This window comes from Fistularia commersonii, chromosome 2 (assembly GCF_037954325.1).
Source record: "Fistularia commersonii isolate RoL2024-O1a breed Wild chromosome 2, RoL_Fcom_v1.0, whole genome shotgun sequence".
Classification (NCBI taxonomy): Eukaryota; Metazoa; Chordata; class Actinopteri; order Syngnathiformes; family Fistulariidae; genus Fistularia; species Fistularia commersonii.
The window spans coordinates 11945137-11972549 of record NC_141285.1 but is presented as its reverse complement, the minus strand read 5'-3'; the positions used below and the strand labels follow the sequence as shown (position 1 = coordinate 11972549).

Sequence of the window (27413 nt, the reverse complement as noted above, 5' to 3'; positions counted from 1 at the left end):
TGTGGTTGCAGGTCCCGGCCTGTCATTACGGTGGACGTGTCCATATTTTTGCCTGTCTCCATCAACATCTCTGTGCCTCAGTGCCATGAGAGCCAGCAGAACCTAAATTGCTTTAACGTCACCGTCTGCATGCGCTTCCGTGGAAGACAGCTGCCTGGGAAAATAGGTGAGGAAAAGAGTGTATGAGTCCTCTGAAACGCATTGGTATTACTCTTGTGAAATCTTTTCTTCTTGAATGTCTGGTGAACATTAAATGAGGGAAACGTTGCAAATATTATCTGGCTGAGCCATTCTTCCTGTACTGTGAGACAGTCAATGTGGTTATGGTCTACACCTCAGCCTTTACTAAGTAGCTCCTGAGGGGATTGTGCATGGAAGGCTGATGTGTAGTCCTGTGCCACTGTTTGGGTGTGGTCACTCACACTCCCCAGGGGAGCAGGAGGACTGTTGTTACATAATGAGTACGCCCTGGTTTGTAGGAATAAAGACTCTCTGTTTAGCCGTCTGGCAAGCACCATGGAAAGAGCTATGCAATATGCTTGGTGACTTCCTTAATGAAACCTTCCTTTGCCACCTTTGGTTTGAGCTCATGGCATCCCCTCTGTTGGCCTGGGGAAACAGTAGACTTTGGTTCAACTGGGGTGTATTTACTACCCCTCCCAGTGTTTTAGCAGTATGACACCCTCTTGAGGCAATTACTACAGACTGAGGCTGATTCATTCAGAGAAATTAGTTTTAAATCGTTCGAGGCCCATATATAGATTCTTTGGAAACTTGCAGTTTTGCCTTACTTGTGATTCAAAATAGATATAACCAATAAAGTTAGAAGTAAAAGTGAAAAACAAGCTCTACTGTTATGCTTATACATTAATATTAGTTCAGAAAAATCCAACGGAAAAAATAATTTCTTTTCTTTGTTGATCCTTGTCTATTAGCCTGAACTGGTCAAAACATCAAATCAGTTTCCCTCAAAAGAGCTAATGTGTTTAGGTACTTCATTTCTTAAAAGAAATGTTATAATCCTATTTTAACAATAAAATTAAAACAGAAACATTTCAAACAGCTAAATTAAAAGTCAATCTTAGTATCAACATTGCAGATTTAACATCAGCAGTTTTTAGCCCAACACAAGTTAAAATTAAGTATTAAAAGTATTGGACCTCCAGGCTATTTTCCCTAAGAGTTTCAGTTATTTTACTGTAGTAAGCAACAATTCATTTTTTCCCATGTTTTGAATTGCAGTGACTATAAAACGAACCTTCTGTACTTGTGGATTCCAAGGCTTAGCTCTCTGCTGTCAGTGGGATATCTTTTGTAACACTGATTCTGCGTCCCTTGGCTCAGTGCTGCAGTATAACCTGACGGCTGACGTGGATAAGAGGTTTAAGAGCCAGCCTTCCCGGGTCTACTTCACCCAGAGTGGATCTCAGATCAGCCAGATGAGCCAGCAGCTTAGTCTGGAAATCAACAGAGAAGAGTGCCATTGGTACACTGCCTATGTCAAAGTAAGTCTGTAGATTCTGCATTCACTGCTGGCTATGTTGGTTGCCCCTGTGCTGCTCATGTCCTGAGCTGACCCCTCGGTCACTTTCTCATGACCTAAACATTCTTCCACTTTTAATGTTTGATATGAAAATCTTTACTCATTAATTTCAAGATAGAGGAAAGGCTGAATGCAATAGCCAAAGGCTATGGATCCATAGGCATCTGCTGGGAAGCTATTTGTGTACCTCCCCTGGCAGAGGTTAATGTAAAAGTCAGGCGCTTGATGTTAGACCCAAGTTGTATTAAGAGTATGTTAGCAGCCTCAAGTGCTCGTCTGCAGAAAGTGACAGAAACGAGAAACAGAATCCCCTTTGTCATTGAATAGGTCCTCTGTTGTGATCCTATGTGATTTACTTGTGTATTCCCAGCGAGGTTCTTCATCCTGAGGGCACCATCCATGTTTCGCCTCTCTTAAAGTGGCGGCCCACCATAGGCCTGTAAATTTCACGTGCATTTTTAACTGAGCACTGCAGGCACTTTCTCCATGGGAGGCTGAGCTGTGACTAAAGGGGGGGTCGTCATTACCATGTCTACTTTGGTCCTTTAAACCATTTGTCCAGCAATGAGTACCTTTTACTCACTGCATCCACAAGCACCTCAATTCAACAGAATACATATGCATATCTATCAAGGTGTCAGCGCCGCGTTTAGTTGTAAGTGCTATCTCTGCGCTCGGTTCATTAATTCATGTTGCTGACTGGAAGTTTTCCTTTGTGTTGTAAAAAAAAACACATTTTCAGCAAAGCCAAACAATGCCCTCCTGTTTCCTTTTAAAAGGCTTCACCGGACTATGCCATAACTTATATGATCTCTTAAGAAGCCTTTAAAATGGTGTGCAGCACTTTCAGTGATCAGTTTAATTTATCCTTTATTAATCCCTCATGGGAAAATTCAATCTCTGCAATTAAGCCATCATAGATGAACCATGAGCAGTAGGCTGCCATCCATCAGCACCAGGGGAACAGTAAGGGGTTCAGTGTCTTGCTCAACAACACTTCAACACACCAGGAGGTGCGAGGAATTTAACCTGGAATGTTCAATTCTAAAGACGATTGGTCTACCTCTTGCACCATGCCGCCCCAAATTATAGAACATTTTGTAAGTTAGTTTGTAAATTATGTTGTTTTCGGTGAGCAAAGGTATGAAACAGCATGGGTAATTTTGTAGCTATTCATTTACCTTATGCAAATTGTATTTCTACAAGCAGAGGTTAACTTGAGGTCACGCAGTCTCATTTACCAACCATCCTACATCTCTGAACCACAGGAGTGTACGAGTTTTTTAGTGGAGATTAAATTTGCATCATCAAGATTCATTAACTTGTGTCTAGGGATCCTGGATCTGACATGGATCAGATCAGTGTTGAACCGCGTCAACCACTGGTCATAACAATTTAGAGAATTGTAATTTGTCATTTCTCATTAGCCCACATACAAGACGGCGTTTTTGATAGAATCTCCTACTTGATAAAGTTCGATAATGTGTGTGATGATTAACCTAAAGATGTTTTCTTGGGCAAAAGCATGTCCGTCAGGGAACCAGCAATCAGTAAGAGTGGTTTAATGGTGGCTGAGATATCCATTTGATTTGTCCTGTCCATGTCGGTGTTGCCATTTGCACTGAATCTGTCCAAAGATGTTTTAATGCACTTTGTGAAATCAGACAGCATAGTTTGACATTATATGACACTATCGATGATACTCACAGATAAGTGATTTCCTTCTGTAAGTTTCATTTGGGATATATTGTATGCTTTTTGCTTAAAGGTTTCTCAAAGTGCGGCACGCTGGCAACTTTTTGGGGTTGCAGAAAATATAAATAAAGTATCGCCGTGTTGTTTAGTTTACAATGTGATCGCTCAGTAGACTGTGACTGAAGAGGAGCGTGATTTGATATACAGTTATAACAAAACAATTTAAGTAGGGAAATAAAAAATGGCTAGAGTTAGAAATGTCATAATGAAACAATGCCACTTCAGAGGTGTACTCAAAGATGAATGGATTGGTTGATTATGTGGCAGCCAGATAGTTTTAAAACCACACCAGTTCACTACTGTAACAGGCTTAACTGATATCAGTGGCTTTAAATGTACAGAGAATAACTATAAGCATGCCTGCCATCAGTCTTTATCATCATTCAGCACTTGTTATTTCAAAACTTTAAAGAACAGCAAGAGAATTACTTTAATCAAATGTAATGTTGCTGTGCTTTTGGATGTTCTTATCTTCTGGACCAATGGCATCATTTATCTTTCTCGTGTGTCTGCCCGCATGAGCTAGTCCACCCAAGAAGAGGTATGGTAATGGAAACCAGCTGGTTGCCTGACTATACCCTCACATGGGGGGAGTTCAATCCACCAGTTCCAACTCCTCCCAGCTGAAACGTACAGGGGAAATGCAGGGCAGGGGCTCGAGTCACAGCAGGCTGCTGTTGTGTCAAGTCAAGGTTGATTGCTCAAGCTGTGATGCATGAGAGCTGGTGGAAGCCGGCCATGAGCTATTCAGAGCCACTCTCACATTTGTAGTTGCTATGGCCAGCTGTCGACCTCATTTGGTGAGTGAATAAATTGAATGCTTTGAGTGGACCTCTCAGGAAATGTTCTTAATGCACACAGGATCAGCAAAATACACGTGGTGCAACAGAATGGAAGAGATATACTCAGTTTTGACTGTCTTAAATCAAGTCAAATGTTGGACGGGTCTTTCAGAAAATCATGTTGTGTTAAGCACACATGCATGCAAATGCAGTTATCCAGGCTGCACACGGTACAGAAGCTAAGTTCAGTCCCCACATTTTTTTTCTCTAAAGGAATTCCTCTGAAAATGATGTGTCTTTCATGTTCATTATTTGAGATCTGTTTTTACTGGCATTACTGAACAGCATTCCTGGCCTGCAGATGGTCTTTGTTTGGTTATTTTTGGATTTAACTTTTGTAAAGTAATTAGGATTCAGATTACTAGAAGTGCCGTGCAGGCTGCTGCAAGGCTGAAAAACATAAATGCTTTAGCTGCATAATTTGTGCTAATGAGCATTATCCTTTTTTGGTATGGTGGCTTTGCAATCCACTATGCAAGGAAAGAGCAGTGGAAGAGAAATAGCTTGAAAACTTGAAGGACTGGAATGAACAAGGAAAAAAAGTCAAATTACTCATTTGAATGGCAAGACCACCAAAGTGATCATGATTTTTGTTCTTAGAACCATGCATAGTTTCTGTCTTTAATTTTATATGTTATATATCTCAGACTGAATTAATGTGATGGACGATGAGAATAAAACTGTCATCCAGAGTGGCAGGCTGCTAAAATTTCTGAAATAAAAACAAACTGACCAAAAAATGGGTGATGTACTGTGGAGATTATCTTCGTTTAGAGCCTAAATTAACAAGTGTAATGGTAACATTCCTGTGTGATACATGCCTTTTTACAAACTATTTCCAGATCACTTTGTTAAATATCTACTTGACTGCAGAACAACTTTTACTGCCTGGTCAGCAGTGATTCATTGCCTGTCTTACTAGAGCGCCATTTAGAGTGTTCCCCTGTTACATCTTCTGCAATTCCTTCAAACCTGTCTGCAGTCACATCTAGCATCGTGTTTACATCCTCGGCAATTCACGTGTCATCAAGTATGATCTTATGCCACATGTCCCACCACAGTGCATGTGTGTGAAATCATGCCAGGAGCTGAGTCCATTTGTGGTCATAAGGGTATTGTGTAGTGCAGTACATGTATCTCAGTTTCTAAGGAGCTAAAATAGGCAGCGAGTGGCCAGCCTTTAACAGTTGTCTGTTTAATTTAGCTCATCATGTATCTTGCTAACCCTCTCTTGCCTCGCCCGCACCCCTCGTCCTATAGTCCAATCACTTTATCTCATGTCTCCCTAACATTTGTTCGGCTCTGCAAAACTATTAAGACTCCATCAGACTCCATTCTAGTGACTGCTGCTGTTATTGGGCGGCATCTGTCAGGCTAAATCTACTGAGGCCAGTTTCATATTACTGGATGGAAAAACTGAGGTCTTACAAACATATTATGGGATTTTCAGACTGAGTGGATGGGTTGATGCGGGTTGAAAAAGTCACTAGGCTATTTGTATGATGGTTTTACCTTTGAAAATTAGATTAGAATGAGAGATTTAACAGCAGATTTGTGTCTGCTGCCATGTCCATAATGTGGTTTGAGTATTGTACAGTCTAGCAATCCACCTCCTGCTTCACTGATCATCAGTGATCCCAGAGTCTGGACTGTAGCGCATACTAATAAATCCAAAGTGACTCCTTACACACTACTTCCACAGTACCAAGTTTCAAACATTATCGAATTATTCTGCCACTCCTCAGTAACCATCCCCACATCAGATGCTTGTCATCCCTGCCAGGACCCATGATACAGGACAGTGAGAATTGTAATAATATAGAACACTCCTTCCAAACATTGTTCATGCTGTCCCTGTAGCCAAACACACATGACTGTTTTCAACTCCCCTTGAATCAGCACCGTTCTCCGAACTCTTTCTCACCAATACTTTGCTGTCACATGGCTGAGTTGCTTCTCCAACCTGCCCAGTGTATTCATTACTATAACATATCAAATCAAGAAATATCAATGTAAAGATTTTTCTTTTGGGGTGTGTGGCATTATGTGGATCTACTGGAGTGTAGATGTACTAGCAATGACTATGTATTTTCATAAATGCCAGTTTTTTTTCACTTGCGAGATTGGTATTATCTGTGTAAAAACATATGCCAGCAAATTGGTTGTTTAAAATCTGTCTGTGGGTTCATTTTAGATAGTCTTCCTCCTCCTCAACTACAGACTAGACCTAGTAAACAGCCGTGCTGGAAAGCAGAGGTGAGGTGGAAAAATTCCTGTCTGCAGGTATCCTGTGAGAGGAAAGATTTATCATAGCAATGAAATAAAATGGTAAAGAACACAAAAGCACACTTCCCAGAAAACTACTCAATCCTTCAATCCTTAGAACAGATTTTTATTCAAGACTGTTTTCTTTGTTCCACAACCGAGAGTGATGTGAACTTTGAGAAGTTTATTATAATTAATTGAAAAAGTATTTGTTTTATTATTTTGCCCTCCAACAGCAAATAGCTAAAGAACACCATTAGTGATTCATTTATTTATTGTAAATTAAAGAAATCCAATGAAATCCAATCCAAAACAAAGCTAATAAACAAACAGGACAAAAATTGGACTGGAACTTCCCACAAAATAGATAATACATTTAAAATAACAATTTCATAAAACCAGCCTGAGAAAAATCCTTGACACTGCCTTCATCAGTCATCACCTGGCTTTTATCCAACACGACAGCAGGTGCTCCGGTTGAATTGTAATCCAAAAAAGACTCTTATCCATTGATGGATTGTACCCTTTGAAGGGGTTGATTATAGCATTGCTGAGAAAGGCTGATACACTGGGTAGGAATATCTGAAACAGCTCTACAAAATTTCTCTCATACCAAATGGGCGACTGTGTCTGTCATCCAGAAATATTCTATTTTATTCCATTGTTGTGCAGATCACACAAAGCTTTACCTGTCACCTTTTAAGCTTCTTCAGCTCTGCACTAAAAACTGACTGTGATAGTTATAATTGCTCTCAGAGCCCATTGTAAACCTGTCTAGTTTTACTTTTGGCAAACATTTGACATATTTCAAAAATACAATTAACTGTATCTTTCAAACACACATACATCCTTTTAAAAGCTTTTATTTCCACACTATTTAACTATGGCAACAGCCTTGTAACAAAATCTTTAAACACTTTTGGTGGGCAGTTTATTGTGATGACACTAAATTGTGTAAAACACTTTATGACAAACAGTTAGAAAAGGGCGGTGTGCCGCAGGACGTAGACCAATCGTCTTTAGAATTGAACATTCCTGGTTCGATTACTGGCTCCTCCTAATGTGTTGAAGTGTTGTTGAGCAAGACACTGAACCCTTAACTGCTCCCTTGGTGCTGGTGGATGGCAGCCGACTGCTCATGGCTCATCCATGATGGGTTAATTGCAGAGAATCAATTTCCTCATGGGGATTAATAAAGGATAAATTATTATTAACATTATTAAGTTTAAATCCATAGGACAGGATACATTTTCCATCTGTAGTTTCGAGAAAAAAAGTTTAATCATTTGATTAATTAACATAAGTTCATGATGTAAGTAAATATTTGCAATATCCTTCTAATATTTGTGTGTGTGTGTGTGTGTGTGTGTGTGTGTGTGTGTGTGTGTGTGTGTGTGTGTGTGTGTGTGTGTGTGTGTGTGTGTGTGTGTGTGTGAAAGATTCCACTACCTGTAAATGAATGCATATGGAACAACAGAATTTGTGAACTCTATTTTTTTTTTCACAACCTCATACTCTTTAAGGCTTTTACCAGATTTGAGCAAGTAGATATTTGCAAGGAAAAAGAAAAAAACACTTTGTTCTGGATGCACCCGAGGCCTCCAGACCCAAACCACATAGCACACAAACAATGATAGTCACTAGCAATTGACAGAGAGATGACAGAGATTTGGTATGAATATTACATTCCTTTTTTAACAGAAAAACTGAGCACATTTTTGCACTTGAGCAAAAAATCTTGGGTTCTAAGTTAATCCTTGTAAACCATGAAATCATTTGATTGGAATGGCTGTAGATTTACAAATGTACAAATAAAATTTACAAAAACCTATGGCAAAGTACAGTTAAACACCATGTGTCAGCAGGGGTGAACCCTTTATTTGACCGCTTGACCCCTTTATTTTATGAATATTTAGGTGGTTATGACCTCTTGAATTACGTGTTGCTTTACTAAATATAGTAACAGCCAGCATGTAGGCACATACGATTGAATCCTCAACTATCAGAACTCTGCATAATTCCAGAACTTTTAACATGTTTTGTAGATTAATAGATTACTAGGTTTAAAATTTGCACTGCCAATGACTGCAATCTGGTCAGTTGTTTGGCAGAATGAATTGGGTTGGTGATAGTTAAAAAACATTCATACTCCAAAAAAGCAGGAATCTTGGTTGGGGCAAAGCACTGTGTAGCTGCGTCCCACAAGGGTCCCTTAGCTTTTACACCATGCCACACCGATGTTCAGTCGGGCCACCGTCACAGTGCCTGCTTTGTATGCCTGCTTACAGACAAAATACAGACTGGACTGAAATTTTGAATTCCCTTGATGCCATTCGTGTGGTTTCATTTACCTCGAGCACAGGGAGCTGATACAATGAATGTACATAGAATGAGGGTAATCAGATCCAGCTGTCTCTTAAACATGACCAAAGTATTATTCAAGGATATAATATAGAAAAATAAATCTGCTGCATTGATAAATTGTGTGGAAAATATCAGATGATATTACATATTTTTTTGTGTAGCTCAATGTAATGCCCTGAAATGTAAAGGTTATTACCGTTAAATGCATTATAAAAAAGCTGTTCAGGGTAATTTTAGCATGGACTAATGTGTTGCTCAGGATTTCCCTACATGGCTGTGCCAGAGTTCTTCTCTCAGTGTGTTTGTGAGTGCACAGCCAATGGACTTTTAGTACAGGAGAGTGAATATGCACCAAAGAAATGGCGAGGTGTTATTCTTGGTATGACAACCCTTTTTACCTACTCTATTGTTGTCATAGTAAATCCATCTTGTTTCTCAAATGAAGGTTTGCCCAGAGGTTGAGTTGATTCGATGATTTGTTGGTTTTGGCAGCTGATCCTGCCAAGCAAAAACCATCACACAGTGTTTTGGCTGTATTATTGCCACACAATGCCACCACAAAGCAGCATAATGGGTGGCCAGGCCTGACCACAATCAGAGTTTCTTTTGCCACGTTTCCCGCTTCCACTACAGAGGAAATGTAAGGGTGTGATGCATCAGACAAGGATTGTAAATGCTGCCTTTGGTTTCTCACGGTGGGATAGAATACACAGGCAACATTACGTCATCATTGGGCATCTTAATGGTACTTCCCAGAGAACCTGGCTCTGACCCTATTATCACTTCCTGCTTCTTGACCCATTTGTTGATTGTATTTTGTATGTTGTGGCGTCAATGTCATACGCAACTTCCTGCAGACATGGACATGATCTTCCTCAAAGGAAGAGGACCAAATATACACACTAGAAATGTATTTACGTCTTATAGATATGCAACGTACCCTCAAAAGTTGCATTTTGCACATTTGTTTTTCTCATCTAAAATGTTATCAGGTTTAATCTGAAAACAATGTCCCTGATGGAAACTGTGAGGCAAAAGTGGCCCAGAGATTAAATCAGCTGTAAGAAACCTTTGCTGTCTCCCACTCTAAACAGGATGGGACAGTCTCAAACACACACAAACACATTCAACTCTGCTGTTAAACATCATATTTTGGGCCGCCCCCTGACCCCCCCTGCTGGTATCTCATGTGTCTAAGATTTCCTCCCTATTAGGATAAAATAATATATTTTTAGTCTTAGTCAAACTGTGCAGAGGCAGAGATAAGGAATAAAATCCAGTTATTCAAGCGTATTTATGGCTTCTTGAAGATGTTTAGTTTGTTTGTTTCTTCAATCAATCACACAAATGATGAGATAATGAATTTCTGTTTATGTAAGATGACAGTTTCTCAGGATGTTAAGGGGCGGTTAATCTTCCTGAAGAGGAAGTTTTCAGAAGCTTGTTTTTCCAAACAGGATGCCATTTTTAAATTTCACTACTTTACACAATTATTCTCAGGCAGTATGTTCAAAAAGTATGCTTTGATACATTTTAGAAACATTTTTCATGTCATACTGCTTAATTTGTCCATTAAAACAAAATACAGGTGGTGACATGTTTGTGTTGTCCAGCTTCCAGACTGCCTCCTTAAAAGGATCTTATCTTTGCCTTTTTCTCATCCTACAATTTATTTGGATTCATCTGTGAGCTGTGCATATAATTCCACTCTGCAGTTCCAATGAAGCTTAGAGCAGTGCCCAAGGTATATAGAAATGATGATAAGTGCGTTGATGACTGCAGTGAGAGAAGTAAGAAATAAAAATTTAAGGAATGAGGTGGCTGTTAAACAGAAATGCCTGTGTCAACTTTCTCTTACCTCCCTTACTTTGCTGCCTCATTTAAAGTGCTCAAATGCACAGGACTTGAGGCTCGTTTCCAAAATAGAGCCTTGCTACATTCCTGATTAAGATGTTGTAATATCCGAAAATAGCACAGAAACAAATATTGCTCTGAGAATAACAGTGTGGAGGGGCTGAGTGAAAGGGAACATCTGTGTATTTATAGGTGTTTGGCTGGCTTTCAGATCCAGATACTGCATGAAAACAGCTATAGTTAGGACTGGCATGAAATCAGATTGTTGTTGATAGATTGTGATAAAAATAACAGGCTGATGATTTAGCTATGTTTTAGGAGTAAACGTATCCCATCTGCCAGTTGACACAGGGGACGTGAGGCACCTTTCTCTTTCTCTTTATAAATCCCAGCTGTGGTTTTAACTGTCCAAGGGCTACATGTTGGATGCCTTCTTCATGCGTGTCAGAGCATAAAAGTTTCCTGTAATTTATGTTAACATGAACACTGTTAAAAATACGTTATAAATTCTAAATGCGGATGTATACATCCTTTTTTGGTTGATTTGGATCATTTCACTGGCCCCCTGAGACCAAGTTTTGTTTTTACAATGTGAGATTTTAAGCACATGAAGTGTGCATTATGGTAATTGAATGTTTTGGATACATACTACAGGAAGTGCGACATGACATTTAATACTGTTTACTCATAAAAGAGCTTTATGCGTGACATTACAGATGGTATATGTTTCCTGTCAGCTAAGTGATGGGTCTTCACTGTTTCAGCCAGGAGGAAATTTGTATTTGCTCATGGGAAACGTTATTGCACAACACCAAATCTACCAACTCGAAGTTTTTCAAAAGGTTGAGGTTTTGGATGATTTATGTTTCCATGGAAAACAGCATCAGAATTATTCCATTGACTGTCTTCATTTCAGATTCTGTCTTAATTCAGGAAACAGACTTGGAAGTTCTGTCGAATGGGACGTGAATCAAGGACAATGTCAAATCATCAGCCACTTTTTTTTTTTATTCGAGAGATGGAAACAGGGTTTGAATGCAGGTTCATACCATATTTTTACAGTCAAGCTCAGCAACTTCCACAATTAAGGTGAACATGCACCTGCACATCGATCCATGTGTAAAACATAATGTTCTCAAGCTTAAATTAGACCAAGAGCGTAAGTCCCATCAATATTTGTCCATCTTCTTGAAATATGGAACAGGATAACCAAGGTAACTCAGCCTTTAACTGGTTGCAAATACATGCAAATAGTTTTATTCATAGTGCTATTGAAACTTACCAGAGATTACCTTACAGTATAAGGCGAATGCAGGCATCACCCATCTCTCTCGTAGTTTGTAGCTTGTGCCAATAAAACCATATGTGTCTTTCATTCTGAGCACTATATGCAATAACTGCCAAGGCTCACTGCTCCTGGTTTGAAAAGAGCTGCCTGTTAGATTTGTTCCTGCACACACTGTGTGTTCTTGGGCAGGCTTTGGAGCTAAAGCGAGTGTTTAACCTAATGGTGGACAACATCTGAATCTCTGTGCCTTTACTACTAGCATGAGACTGGAATATTTTCCAGCGGTTGGAGTAAACATGGGTCATGTTGATGGTATGAGTGGTAGTCAGGCATTTTTAGATTACTCAGAACAATTTGGTTTTGGATAAGCAGGAACTAATTTCAAGAACATTTTTTTGCTGACTTGTAACATCATTATGTAACCAGATGGGTCATTAAGAACATGAGCAGTGCGATGAATTTATTGGATTTTTTTCAGGTAGGATATTTTCTTTGGACCTGCACAAAGACGTAATTTTGCTCTGACAATTATTACTTAATATGATAATAGCTATAATAACGGTGCATTGAAAAGTTATCAGCCACTGAAGAATAATTAACCTAACCTGCAGATATTACATCCATGTGTACTTTTGAAATCATATGACCTGGAACATAAGTGTTTTTAATTCAACCATAGCCCCTTTTAGCAGTAATAAATAGTAAATGGCAAAAGTTACCAAAATTAGCATTATGTTGTTTTTACTAAGCACTCCTTGCTGATATAAAGTAGTAAAACACAGGACATAATACAACTTTTTTTGCAAAATTAAAATATTTATTTTGAAATGAGAACAGAGATGAACAAGGAAAGATTCACATCATTTCATATTTCCACCCCTTCTAGGCCTAGTCTTTCAACAAATTTTAAGTTTTTCAAATCCCATCACATCCCTTTAAGGAATCAAAAGCGTTATTTCAATGATTTTAGACATTCGTGTTATATTGAGATACAGGATGAAATTTCATCTTTTTGTAGACAGTCACAATATACCAATTTTATTGTTTAAATTGTTTGTTTTCTTGATTTTTTTTGACCAGTGAGAGTAAATTTATAATCTGAATACATCTTGTGATTACTGTCACTCCCACTGTTATTCTGTGGCTGATGGGAGGTCGGGGACCCATCGGGTGCCCGATCAGCATCACACAAAACAGATCCAACATTTTCACAACCCCAAAGAATTAATACTGTTCTTTCTTTTTTCTCTATTTCCTGTTCTTAGCTACATCCATAAATGTCCTGATCTCAGCACTTGTCTATATTTCTTTCTATTCAATGATGTATTAGTTTGTTGTGCCTTCGAGCTGATAGCAAATTAGAATACCACACATAGTCAAAATACATGGAGACAATGACACGGGTTCAGGGGAGGAATGTATGCAGCATCATTCCGCATATCTCAAATAAATATACCATCAAAGTACCTCAAAATGTTATTATATACAATTATTATGTATAATACAACACAAAGAGAGTAACAAACAATCGAAAAATCAAAAAATAATTAGGATTAAAGTTTAGCAAACCACAATTAGGAATGGAGTCATAAACACATACGTGCAGGATATATGAATAACAGGAAAAGAATAGCATACATGTAATAAAGTGTTTTACCCTCTTTGCTTTGTCCTTGAAGGAAGTTATTTATTGTTTTAAAATCCTGTCTCTTGAAATTCCACTACAAACCTGCCAACACACCAGTTTTTTTACATGCCTGTTTTATATTTCAAGGCCATCTCCAGACATCATACCGATTTTTTTTTTTTTTTTTTTTTTTTGTTCTCAAGGAAAACTCAAGATTTTTCATGAATAAATTCAAACATTATCCAGACCGTGTGTTCCCTCATTGGCGATGATCATATTTGCAATACAATCTACATACTTAACTCATTGACTACAAAATACTTTTACCCCATTATCCCCAAGTCTGCACAGAGTTGATCTCTGTATAGGTTAAAGGATCAAAACATTGAATATTCAAGCAAATCCATACTTTACACTGACACTTTTCTTTGCATTTTTGTCAGCTCCTTATTCTTTTGGCTGAATGCAACCTTAATTCAGTGAATATCTTGGATTTGCACATCCTTTTTCAAACTTATTTCTGGTTCCTCTTGTTTCAGAGTAGGTTTTTAAGAGTAAAGTAATTCATACTGGATGTTTCCAAAAAGGCTTCTGGCTGAACTGGAGGATACTTTTTCCTACTCCTACATAGTTTCATTCGTCTCCACATCTGCTAGCACATTCTGATTGATTCTATCAGGGGAATAGCAATTGTAGTTTCACCTAAAGTCATTTAGTCACATTTCTGCTGATTCTTACTTCCGTTCACTCTTCAGATATGGTTCTTTACTACATGTCTGCCATATGGCACAAACATCAGTGTTGCCTCTTTCAAGTTGTCTCCCTGCGTCTCCGTGCCCACACATAACCCCCACCCACTACAGGCAAGATCCACTCAACACTTAACTAAAAAGCTTTTTTCATTTACTCCAAGATGCCTTGGCATAAAGCCTGCAAGTAATCCACTTGTCTAAAAAGGAGTGTCTATGTATTTGTGTGTGTGTGTGTGTGTTTCCCTCAAGAGTTAATAAACATTTCCCATGACCAGTTATAAGCCATATGCTTTTGAGGGAACGGCTTGGCTGAGACAGAAGTTCTTATGCATTTCAGGCAAGCATGGGGTGCTTAAGGTGAAGATCAGAGCCTTTTCAGGCTGACGTCAACCTCCACTGCCCACCCTGGTGGAGCAGCTCGCTGTGCACGAGATCACGATTTGGTCTGTTGCCATTTTGTTTAGTAGACTAATATGTGATGAATATGAGTTTGCAGTACCAGAAAAGAATTGTAGCGGCTGGAATCCTTAGATTTGCTAACTAACTAACTTATATGGCTTCATTAATTTTAAAGTTATCTAAAAAAGAAAGATATCAGAAATTGCATTGGGGATGAGTTAAAAAAAAAGGTAGGTTCGTGTTATGCTCAGTCATATGATATAAACTGGTTCAGAGCGTTAATGTAAACATAGAGGTACTATGTTGCCAGACATCTTGTTCCAGAGCAAGGCAATGTTATACTGTAGGTGAGGGTTTGGATCCTTACTGTTTTCTGTCATAACATGCTTAAATGGTAAACTGTCCTCCTGAGATTAATGAATAAGCATACAAGGCAGACAAGATTGCACCTGGTGTGTTATGAAATCACGCTGAAGTCTACTTCTGTAGTTGAGGCTTTATATTTCCCAAAATATAGTTGGATGGAAAAGGAAAACTTCCAGCTGACTTATGGTTTTACAATAGCCATAGACATTAATAGGCCATTTTGTGATGGGATGTTGAGTGGATGTAGACTCAATTTTACATTTTTAACCGGTCACAGTTGAAAGAAAATAAAATCCTTTAGCCTGCTTAAAACTATATTCAGTTCGTGAACGAGAGCTAAGGGGGTTATTGGACGGGCAAAAAAAATTTGCCTAAAAACCCTTTGTGGTCCTACTGGTATCATGCTGCCTTGTCAGGAGCGATTACAGTAATGATCAAAGAATTATGGGGAGTCTGTTTGTTGTCCCTATAATATCTATAATCTGATCAACATTAAGATCAAGTTGTTGCCATTTTCTGCCTGATTAGATATAACTAGGTCTATAAATATCCAAAGTAGTTCCTCCAAATGGCAGAAAGTGCCATGTCACACAACAAAAAATCAATTTGAACTGCTGAACAAATTATATAAATGGCTGAATGCCATGACTTAGACCATTTAGAAAACACAAAGCATTCATCCAATTCTGAATGAATACCAAAAATGCCATTCATAAGAAGTTCAACACGCGACATATATTCTTGAATCATGGATCTCACCCTCAGTTAAGTGTGCATGTGTTAAGTCCTGTTAAAGTTACGAACAAATCTGTGAGATGCTGAATTCTGTTCAAACCAGTTCTATCATGTCCTTTTTTCCAAGATTGTATTTTAGTTGGTTGATCTGTACTTCTACTGGCCATGCGAGATAAATGTTTATCTTTAATGAACTGTAAAAGAAGGCATTTCATTCTTTATATTCATTTTTTCATCAAAAAGGAAAACAATCTTATGCTGTATTTTAGTTTAAGTTATTGATCTACCAACCTGTTTCTCAAAATTAGCTGTTGTACTTAAATGTTCTGTAAGTCGTAAATGAACAGATTTGGCTGTGCCCTGTATTGTACCACTTGCACCTGCAGGATCTTGCTGCTTGCTAAAACCGTAATGCTGATTCAAGCTCAATCTTTGAAATAGTTTCAAAGTCAAATCATTTCTCGTTTGCTCTCGTGATTTCAGTCATTTGATCACACATCAGGGACCCAGTCTACCAAGTCTGTCTTTGCATGGGGATTAACACAGTGAAGACGATGTAGACCAGAATGACGTTCCACATGCTCTCTCTCTTATGAGGTTTGCTGGTGTGTAAGGTTGTAAAGAACAGCTGTTAGTTTGCTTTCCATGAATTATGGGTAGTAGGCATTTAATACCACTGGCTGCCCTTCTCAGCTGGTACAGGAATTCTTTTGGTGTGCATGTACAGGAGTTGCAGGAGATTCAGGAGGGAAAAGATGACTGAACTGGGGTAAATTTGGGTGTGTCAAATTGCAGCATTGATTAAGGGATAATAAGGAATTCTCCCAAGTACTTTACTGAGCAGCCTGGGGCACTTTTGTGCGATTTTGCGGCAAGTAGTAGAAGTTAGCGGTCTCAAGTCTTATGTTTCAAGAAGAAAGTGGTCCTGTATCTGCAAAATAACTGATGCTCTGTTAAAAACACAAGGAACTCCCTCCACAGCATCCTGGTTTGATAGAAGGATTATGCCTTTTTTCTTGCATGTAAAACTTAGTCTTTAGCAATGAGCTTAAGAAAATAGTTGCAATTTTGAAATCGTAATGTCAGCTGGTTCTCATGTTGCTTGTGAAAATGTGAGATAAGCAGAGAGAGTTCGGGGCAATGAGCTCCCAGGGGCCCAGTTCACTCAGAGGCCAGTGGACAGGGGCCATTTGAAGTATTTTGTTTTAATGGCTACTGAGACTTGGGTTTATCTGGTGCACTACAGAGTCAATCAGCACGTCTCATGTCCTCGTCATGTTTCTAACCAGCTGTGCCTAACAACGCTCACTCTATATGACCAAATGAGGCATGAATTGAAGCTCTGAGTTTGAAATGAAGCAGTCGGTAAATTAATAGTCTATTGACAGAGTACTGATTAGCTGCGATTGTGTTTAAAAATCAATTGTTTAATTTTTGATGAAAATGCAGTTATTCTTGTCAAATGTGACCATATTTATCAGTTTTATATTAAATGAATTCATATGGTGTAAAGTTAAACCTAATAGAGACCTTAAGATACTTGTTTTGAAGACATTTCCAAGAATTCATAAACAAAAGCCACCTTGACTAAAAGAGGGAATTGAGGTTATGGTGAAAATAGTGTTTTTGTCTGGAACTTCATAGCCCTCAACCGCACATTATGATTTTTTAGTCATCATACATGGCTAAAGAAATAAGAAAACGTTGACCATAAACTCAACAAATTCTTAGGTCAACACTGTCCTCATATTAGTCTACACAATTAATGATGGGCATTCAATGATGTGACCCTTAACCAAACTGTGATGCCATGTAGCTGAGAAATCTACATTCCATTCAGGTGTATGACTGTTGAAGAAGAATAAATCTGACATGAGTTCGTATTTTATCAGTAGTGCCTTGAAGAAAACTCCAATATAATCACTAAAGCCAGTTCTTTATCTATCTATAGCATAATTTCCTATATGCTTTGTTTTTGTCTGTTCATGTCCTGCACTAATGATAGCTTTTTCCTGCCATAACTCTCTCACTACTGATGAGCTGGATGGGTTCCTCACTCTTTACGTGTGCAAAGCTTAGACCAGCTCTCTGCCTGTGTGATGATGGGTGGGTGGATTCTGGAAAACTCTGATAATGGAGCAAAAGACAGAAAGTGCAAAAAGAACGGGTGGCCTGAGTGACCACCGGAAAACACAGGGAAGTCAATATGTTTACCTTGAGGGTTTGGCAGCAAGTTGTTAGACAACAGCCAGGCAAAAGGCCATGGGTTGCCCAGGAAGCATGCGTGTTTTTGCTGTGGTTTTGTGGCACCTAGACACAATCCAGACCTACCGAACAGCGTTTCGAAAATGTAATGGACAAAGGAGATGAAAGAGCAACACCAGTAACTACTTTTCAATGTTAGTCTTTCAGCACTGTCATCTAATGAAGATATGAGACTTGAATTAGCTTTCTGTTTTTTTTTTTTTCAGTCTTTGTTGTTTCCAAACCTGATGCCAAATCAAACACTTCTTTTGTGGTCTCAGATTCAAGCCGCCAGAAATACAAAGACATTTCTCAGAGGAGATGCCAGCAGGTTAAAAAAATGATCCAAATATTCAGATTACTGTGAACTTTCTGCTTATATTACTTTCAATACACAGCATGACTTTAAAGGGTTGTGTCAGTCATTTTAAAGCAATTGAAACTATCACATTGAGCAGGAATTTAAACTGCATTCAGCCCCGTAGCTATTTAGCTTCGTGATTACCACGTTAACATAATATCTAGGGTGTATGATCTGCTGTGCCATCACTCTTTGTGACAGGTGTCAGTTGGAGCGAGATGCTATATTTTCATAATCACACTATGCTACTTTCCAGCTGTGTCTCTGAGGTTAAGGCAATAGATGTATATGATGGAACAGAATGATCTGCAGGGGTCTTGTCATTTGTTTTTACAGAAGGATGTGAAGGATGTGTTCACAGCCATCACATTTGAGGTGGCGTACAGCCTCGGTCAGCATGTGGTGCCTGAACAACAGGGACGAGACCTCCCTTCTCTCAGTCCAGTGCTACGATGGAGGAAAGGAAACCCTATTGCAGTGAGGAATGAGGTAAAATACAGGGAAACACAATGGGATCAAATAATGTGATGTTTAGAATAAAATCCTAAGTCATCAAGGATGGATAAAAAAAAAAAAGTTAGGAAAAAGATATTTTAAAAGAGTGAAATGACAATTGTAGCAGAGGAAGAATTAAGAATTGATCTGACTCTATATTGGCATATATCCATCATATATGACCCAGTTGCCATGGTTAATCCATGTCACTTGAATTTGAAGGATACGGGAAATCCTATGATGCCTATTAACAGAACAATTTTTTGTTTTTTCCTTAATTTCATTTGAGTTTTAGTCACAGCATCATCTACCGCCAATAGAAAAATAGGCTGTTTGAGGCACGTAGCACATTATTTTCTACGCTAGTTCTGCCCTTTTACTGTGAATAATAACTCAGATGGTTATTTTAGACTTAGTGTGCTGCATTCTTCTAAATGATTAGAATCTAACTGAAATCCACCAAACTCCTGATAAATTATAGAATGACTGAAGGAAATAGGTCAAATTTAGGTTGTAGTGATTTGGTGTTGGTTACCAGCTTATTGTTGTCTATGTTAGCATTTCCCAAGTGGAACCCAAGAGACTGATTCATTATTTTCTTTGCAACCACCTCTAAACTGCCCCACATGTGTTTCTCTGGTGTCTGAACCCCTTGAAAGACTTGGAGATTTGCATCTTTCAGCACCAAGGGAATCCATTTATCTGCAATTCACCAAAGTAACATCAAACTTTGATCAGCTTGACTTATGTTTTCTTTCAAAAGTTAGTCTTGACCAAAGCCTATGATAGGATGGGTTGAAAGAGAGATGAGATGGAATAAAGAATCCACAGATGTGGATAAGGTCCTGTTTCATCGACAACACAACACTGCCCCCTAGAATGAATAATGAGTTGGTGTTGAGGGCACAGACAGCATGAGATCATATGAACTGTGTACTTTACTGTTTCCTCTTCAGACTTGGTTTGAGAAGAACTGCCTGTCAGATGACTGCGCTGCAGACCTGAGGCTTCATGGGAAACTCCTGCTTTCTGGGTAAGAAAAAAAAACAACCAACCTCTACTGAACAGTTTAGGTTAATTTTGAGACTTGGCCTTACCATCCAGTGTTGAGGAAGTAAACTGAAGTCATAGGCCATGTGGGTGTGGGGAGTGGAACCATGACGTATGTTTGGAGGATATCCATATGATTTTCCATGCTCAGGGAGTAACCACTCTTTTTATTGTGTTTTTGCTCTCTGAGTTTGTGTTTGGTTGAAAAGTAACCATGGTTCACCACACAGAGTATATTCAGTTGCAACTCTGCAGTTGAAGCAAAGCTTTTGTTCCAATTACTTCCTAATGGTGTTGATAATGACCATTTTGGGGTTAAAGAATGGAATATCTGAACAGTTTGTACTGTTGTACCAAATTGTAAAAGACAACGATGAATTACCAGAAAATTAGCAAAAGAATAACAAACAAAAGAAAAAACAACAGAATAGAAAATTGCTCGGATTTTAGATTGAATGTTTGAAAAAAAAGAATTATAGAAAGATCCTCTTTTTAGATACTATAATTTTTTGGTAGTGAAATGAATAAAAACTCAAAGATCTTGTTCCTTTTTTTTCATTCTTTAATTGGTAAACATATGCTGTTAAGCAATGACTGAAAGTGTAGAGCTTTTTCATCTATTGGACAGAATCACTTAATTACATGGCGCATGCAATAAGCCTAAAATACAGAATGACCTTAATAATCTTTGATTAATTTCCTTCAAACACTAAGATGAAATAAACATAAGAAAATAAATACAAATCAAATATTTACATCCCTGAAACATGCGTTTATATGCTGAGATGCATCATTTGTCTTTCTGTCAGGCTTCATAGCAAGCCCCATTTGGCCCTTGGAGGAGTGAAGAACATCTCGTTGAATCTAACCATCTCTAATGCTGGAGATGATGCCTACGACACGAACATCTCCTTCAACTTCTCCAGAGAAGTTTTCTACATAAACTTCTGGCAGAGGGTCAGTCGTGCATTTTCAAGTATCAGCTTTATTTATTACTATTATTTATTTATTTTTCTGTAGTGCACTGAGTCTGATTATGTAAATCATAATATTCTTTTATAAATTCATGCACCCATCTGAATCATCCTCCTCACTTTTATGTTTCCAATATTCTCAGTAAAAGCTTATTTTTAAATGACTGTTATTAAACAATGCTGAAGACTGCAAATTGAACAAGAAATAAACCTGCAAAAGAATTCATTTTGCGCTGCACAGAGCACTCAACAGCAGAAGGAGCTGTCCTGTTGTAGTTTCTCTTTGACTAGTCATCTTCCTTATTGACTTACTCAAGACACACATAAGCTGTGCAAGTGAGAATATGTACATTGTATCGTCATGTTGTTTAAATTCTGTCTTTCAAATCACACTATCCGAGTACTACAAAAGTCCATAAGAACCACAATCCAGAGAAGCGGTAATATTTATCATCCACTCAGATGTTGAAATGGAGAAAATATTAAGTGAGCTTTCACTAACAGTATAAAACATCTACCCATTAGCATCCCACATTAAACCTGAGACAATTTCCCCAAGACAGACCATGCTGTATATAAATTAATTTCACAGTGCTGCTTGAAGAGGAAGCCAGCAGGTCAGGAAAGAGATAATGCTTTGGTCAATTGCCTGTGTAAATTTGGTTGCTGCTTTGGACAAAATCCTTCAAGATCTTATTATAATGGACGTCAATTGTATATTTTTCCTTGTGACAGAGGAGCCCATTAATGAGTCATATCAGGGGCAAATATTGAAATAACAGTCTCTGTCATTCCTAATTTAATGAAATGGCCGGACTTTACATATCATGTTACTAGCCATCAGGCCTCATTCAGCTCAGGAACTTGATAAGTCAGGGATGCCTGCTCTATGAAGTGTACAGGAAGCCAATAATTTAATCATTTAAGAGATGACAAAGACAATTACGGATGTGTGCTCTCTGATACATTTGTAGCTACTACTGGTGAAGTCAAAGGTAATGATGTGACCTCTTTTTTTACAAAGTTGCAATCTGCTCATAGTCTTCCTCAGAGGCTTTCTCTACAGTGAACGAAGCAAGAGCCTGTCCTCCCCTCATATATTAGCATGAGATGTCTTATCTCTGTTGTTCTTACAACAAAAGCTGTCAGAAAGATGTTTAGGTGAAAGCGAAAGAGCCATGCTTTGAGTTTCAAAGTTCTTTAATGGGTTTTTCTTTATCATTTAAATATTTTAGCAACCATTTTGATCTTTTCAAATTTATAGCAATTTTGTTGCATTGGAGTTCAAATGCATACTGTGGCTGAAGTATATTGTGGTGGAAAATCCTCCAAATGTGGATAAAATGGATCTCAGGATTCAATTTCAGGTAGACCCTTAAATGAGGGATCTCATGAGATAGTGTTAATAAAATATTGAAAACCTCTTTTTTAACATCTACAGTTCAATTCATTAAAGAAAAAAGAAAAAAAAACTTTGGACAAATAGTGTTTCAAAAGACAGAAGCACAATTCTATTTAGACCAGTCCTACTTAAGTCCTAATTTGAAATCTTCATCAGCCACTTATTTTAATGCTTGTGAAATAAAAATAACTAAGGATATGAATACCACTGGTGATTTTTTCACAGTATGTGTAAATCTTTACAACGGTGGTTTGGAAACCACAGAAATAAGTTGAGCCAAATGAACAAAAATGTTAAAAAATTATCCTTCCGTGTGTTGTCATCCCTCCTGATGTACCCTTGCCTGAGAAGGGTCCAGTCTCTATGATAATTAATAGACCTCCCATTAGTGAGAATTGCAGCATATGTTTTGTGTGATAGAGAAAGACCAGAAAAGTAAGACAGAAAGTGAAGAAGTGCTGCACAAACACTGTTCTCCCTCTGGAGGCAACGCACGCCATATGTCAGAGTGGTCTGTTCTCTCTCAATGGCTGCCAGGTGGGTGATGGGTAAACAGGCTTACTTCTCCACCCTTGCCCGGTCCCAGGAGACAAGGGGTGTTTGCATAGCAGCGCCTAAAAAATACAGGAAATAGAGGAAATTCCATCATTGCCACTTGTGCTTGGGTCCCCTCTCCCCCCGCAGGGCTCACCAGGTGCTCCATGCCAAAGCTAAATAGATACATGGGAGATACATTTTAAGATGATTTGATGAGGCCCAGACTGTAGATGAGCAATCCGCTGAATAAGGAGAATGAGATGATACTCAGGATGGATGACCACCTTCCACATATATCAGAGGGATTTTACTTTATCTCATATGAAACATTCAATAAACATTTGCTCAAACTGGCTAGCAGCCAGCGTATGCTGACATTTTGTAGGACTTACCTTACACACCAACTGAATGTTCCATGGGCATGCATGTGTTTTTGTCTATAATCACACTGAAGTGGTGTGTCTCTGTCCTGTTTCATGCTTCATGCAGCAGCCTCTCAGTGAACTTCTACTTAAAGAATTCGTACTCCTCATAGGGTCAGGGCCCAAATGTTTACACAGCGCAGCCAGTGAAGCTCCATATTGTTTAGACAAGCTTCCAAACACACAGTCTGGAGGTTGTCCAATTACCCACACGCCATGTGTGTGCCATCACCACATCGTACATTCTTAACTTAACTCAATTTAGTACTTCAATAAGATGTGTGAAGTTAGACTTATGTTTCTTGCAAAACACTCCTCCCACTGTAAATCTTGGCAGGTGTATGAGTTTAAAAACAAAATAATTTCTTGCAAGTCAAAGTAAAAAAGGCCACTGCTTCTGCTGTGCCTGCCAATAAACAAAAGTATTTTTGCATATGATTTAAACATGCAAACCTTGTACTTATCAGCACTTGTTGTTCTATGTCCCAGTCTGCATCTTGTCCGCCGTGTCCTCTGTCACTGTGAGTGCAACCACCTCTGTCTCCAGTCTGTCCGCAGAACACTTTATAAACTTTATGTCTATCTCTTTTTTTGCAGGAAGAGAAGGGTATTTCCTGTGAACTTGTTGACTTGGACTTCCTCAAATGCAGTGTGGGATTTCCCTTCATGAGAGCTCAAACCAAGGTAGCACAAACATGATATTGCTAAGATCTTTGAAGTCACCAAGAGCATTACTATAGTCCCTTGAAAAAAACAAAAATGCCTTGTGCTAAATACTCAGTGAATATGTTATGCATGAGAGATGTCACAATTCAATTTGTTCTATTTCTATATTTTAAAATGTTTTTTTCAATACTATCTCTCCAGTATCATTTTGCAGTGATTTTTGACACAAGTCAGATATCCGGGGAAAATGACACACTACATTTCTTGGTCCATGCAAAAAGGTAATGATTTAAACAAAATAAACACATATTAATTCATGATGATTAATTCTGAGGTTCTCTCAAAGAATATACTTGTTTTCCTGGATTTTTAATTTTACCTTGACTTGATATGACAAAGTAACTTCTTTTGTTTCAGTGCCAATCCCGAGCACCAATTCTCTGACAACAGTTTGGATTTGTCCATTGGTTTAATTCATGAGACTGACACAACTATTTCTGGGTAAGAAGCATCAATATTATTCGCATTTTGGTAGTGGTGATGTGGTGATTTGAACTTTGACTGTAATACCTGCACAGCTGGTCATCTACATCTAATATGATACTGGGTTAACAGTGAAAATTGATGTAATTGGATCTTCTGACTTTTCTCTCTTTTCTGTATTTCAAGAAGTTTGTCTGTATTCATTACATTAATGGGGGGAGTGGTTAAGCGATGATATAAGGGGAGTCGAAAGATTTTGAGCCACTCGGATTCTGAGGCACAGATCCGTTTTAGCAAGCTAGGATATTGTTTTATCGAATCTCAAGAGCTTAGATATAGTAACATCACACAGAGGATGGAAGAAGGTCACATATTTTGCTCAAAAATAACTTAAATTCTTCATTACAGCTACAATTTAAACTGGTCATACAATTTCTACTTAAACAAATTAACTTTCTTTTGTCAATATGTAGATAGTTGTGTTAATGTGAAGGTATTAGCTTTTGTTTTAGACAGAGCAGTTTACTGTTTGTCCGACAAACATGAGTTATTGACTTTCAGTCTTGCTGATGTACACCTTTCTATATAATCACTGAGGGGATCTGTGGACTTTGAATGGACTACGAAAGTCTCCCACTGTTCATAAGTGGCCTGAGAATCTGGAAGGGACACTAAAACCATGCAAACAATTTTGGATGTTGTTATTTGGGGGGTTTTCTGTCTGATTTTGGAAATGGCTGGCATAGTGAGTTAGTGCAGCATTGAAAACTGCCATAGTAGGTCACACTATCATTCTGGGAGAAAATGGAATAATGGAAAATATTTTTAATGCCAAATAGCCTTTGGCTCATAGCTGTGCATGGACAGTGTCCCTCCAAATATGGTAGTCCAGACTTGAAATATGCGATGCACCTTCACAGGCTAGATTTACTGAAGTAGTGAACAAATGTTCTGTTACCAAGGAATGTTGTATGATCAGCAAGGTATACTCAAGTAAATTGAAAAGATCTTTAAGTTTCAAATGATATTTAATTGGATAAAACCTAGTCTAGCATTGCCCCAATTACCAATGATATTTTTGTTAATGTGAATTTGATTACAACCCATGTAATTACATAAAGGCATTTCCTCTTGTCTTTCTTTGATTAAAGAGCTTGAATTCTTTCCAATGTTCACCTCAATAATGGAAACAATGGGATCACCTCTGTGTATGCAGAGACTGCTGCTGCTCTCATCAAAACACTCCAAACTTAAACAAAGACAGAGTCAATGACAGTCAATGACAGAGTCATGGTGTTAAAAAGAGAAAGCATCTTCTGACTCTTTCTTTAAGGTTTAATTAATTTTTCTCTGAAAAATAGTTTTCCAATCATGGTGAAGGTTTACTTCACCTCTCACTATATAGTAAATTCGTCCTTTGGAACATTGGTTCAAGTTAAAATGAAAGGGAAGCCCAAATATGCAAATAAGAATAAAAAGAAACTAAAAAAATACCCTTTTGTTTTCATTCTTTCCATGACATTATAGTTATTTCTATACAAACATGTTTCAAATAAGCCATCCATCGGCTTTTCTGAGAAAAGGGAGTAATATAGTCAGTATGGAGCATGTCAAGTTGAAAAGCTTTATCTCTGTGTGCTCTGCCATAAGACTGTTTCAGAGAGAAAGGAGACGGATACAAAACAGCTCAAATCTGCCAGAACTTTGACGTCTGATAAGGCAGCTGTCTCTGCAGTGTGTTATATGAAGAAGGTTCATAGCAAAGCTGTTCACAACTGACTTGATTTTCAAATGCTAAAGAAAAACATGTTAACTTATAACTTGAGTCAGAGTCACTTTATTTATTTTTTTATTTAATTTGTTTTCTTCTCACTGACGTCTATAGTGTGGTGACACCCAACTCCTTTGTGTACGGAAACTCGATCGATGTCTCTCACTTTGTCCAGCTGGAAGACATGGAATGCAACTTTCAAGCACTCAATCTTACTTTCCAGGTACTGCAAGTGCTGCATATGTTCAGAATGTTAAGTATTTATGCATAGTTCTGTGTATGTTATACTCCTATTTTTTGTTTTTTTTGAATCCATATTTCCACCGTCTCTGTGTGATTTGGTTTCAGGCAATAAATAACGGACCCAGCAGGCTGCCGGGCTCTACCGTGGACATCAGGATTCCCAACCGGCTGGCTGGCAGTGGCGCTGACATGTTCCACATTATTGAAACACAGGTGAATGCCAGCAGAGGTACATGACAATTATTTATCTAGCCCAGGTCATTAAATACATGTATATTCATCTGCAGGCAGCCACATCCTTGTTCAATTCTCCAGCTCATGCCTGTCCGTCTGAGGCTGCCCTCAGTGTGAGGCAACAATGGGCCAGTGAGACTCCAAGTCAAAGTGTTGACATTGCTACTGAAGCTAGACAAGCATTTTGTTTCACAACATTTTGCATTTAGATAAAGAAACTCAATATTCCCGCTGGGTTTAAATATTTTCTTAACCCTTGCATTGCTCCTTTCATTTAGGTGGATCACGGGGGAGGTCAAGCTGTTAATTGTATTTAATGTGAATGGGAGGCAGGGTTGACTATATCCCACCCTCCTAGAACCCATCTGGAATCACTTTCTGCGGATCAGACAGCTTGCACGAAATGGGAAAGGAACACCTGCAGAGCTTGCTGTTCCCCCCCAAGCCTGGAACCACACATCATAAATGCTGCGTCTAGCCTGTGGCACATGGGACATTTGCTCATACTTTATAGTTGGATATTCTTACACTTTATATGGACCGATATTTGTTCTGATATATGATTTCCTGGCATCTACTGTATAACTTTTACCTTCCCCAAAAATTTCTGCAATATTTCTTGTTAAGAGTGCAACATTCAGTTCACCAGGATAATGTTATGGTGGCAGTAGAAAAGCAGGAAAGGACAAAGTGCTGTAGTAATAACTCTGTGAGGCCAGACATGCTGGGTGGCAGAGTGAA

At 38.4% G+C, this 27413-nt stretch overlaps 1 protein-coding gene and 1 long non-coding RNA gene across 3 annotated transcripts in view; one reads left to right on the top strand and one right to left on the bottom strand.

Annotated features, from left to right (window-relative positions):
- Window positions 1–27413, top strand: part of itga9 (integrin, alpha 9) — a 49674-nt gene that overhangs the window by 13933 nt on the left and 8328 nt on the right. Inside the window, exons 14-23 of one of the 2 annotated variants that reach the window (XM_086167644.1) lie at window positions 12–166; window positions 1345–1505; window positions 18732–18884; window positions 19847–19923; window positions 20750–20897; window positions 23873–23959; window positions 24143–24222; window positions 24359–24442; window positions 26310–26418; window positions 26544–26651. In XM_086167644.1, coding sequence (XP_086023770.1) covers window positions 12–166; window positions 1345–1505; window positions 18732–18884; window positions 19847–19923; window positions 20750–20897; window positions 23873–23959; window positions 24143–24222; window positions 24359–24442; window positions 26310–26418; window positions 26544–26651 — 1162 coding nt within the window. Of the gene's footprint in view, window positions 1–11; window positions 167–1344; window positions 1506–18731; window positions 18885–19846; window positions 19924–20749; window positions 20898–23872; window positions 23960–24142; window positions 24223–24358; window positions 24443–26309; window positions 26419–26543; window positions 26668–27413 lie in introns of both variants that reach the window. The other variant, XM_086167654.1, reaches the window with a different exon arrangement.
- Window positions 20482–23829, bottom strand: LOC147236377 (uncharacterized). The gene is made up of 2 exons (XR_015107722.1): window positions 23729–23829; window positions 20482–22930 (listed from the first exon to the last, which is right to left on the bottom strand). It is a non-coding gene; the product is annotated as an uncharacterized LOC147236377 (long non-coding RNA).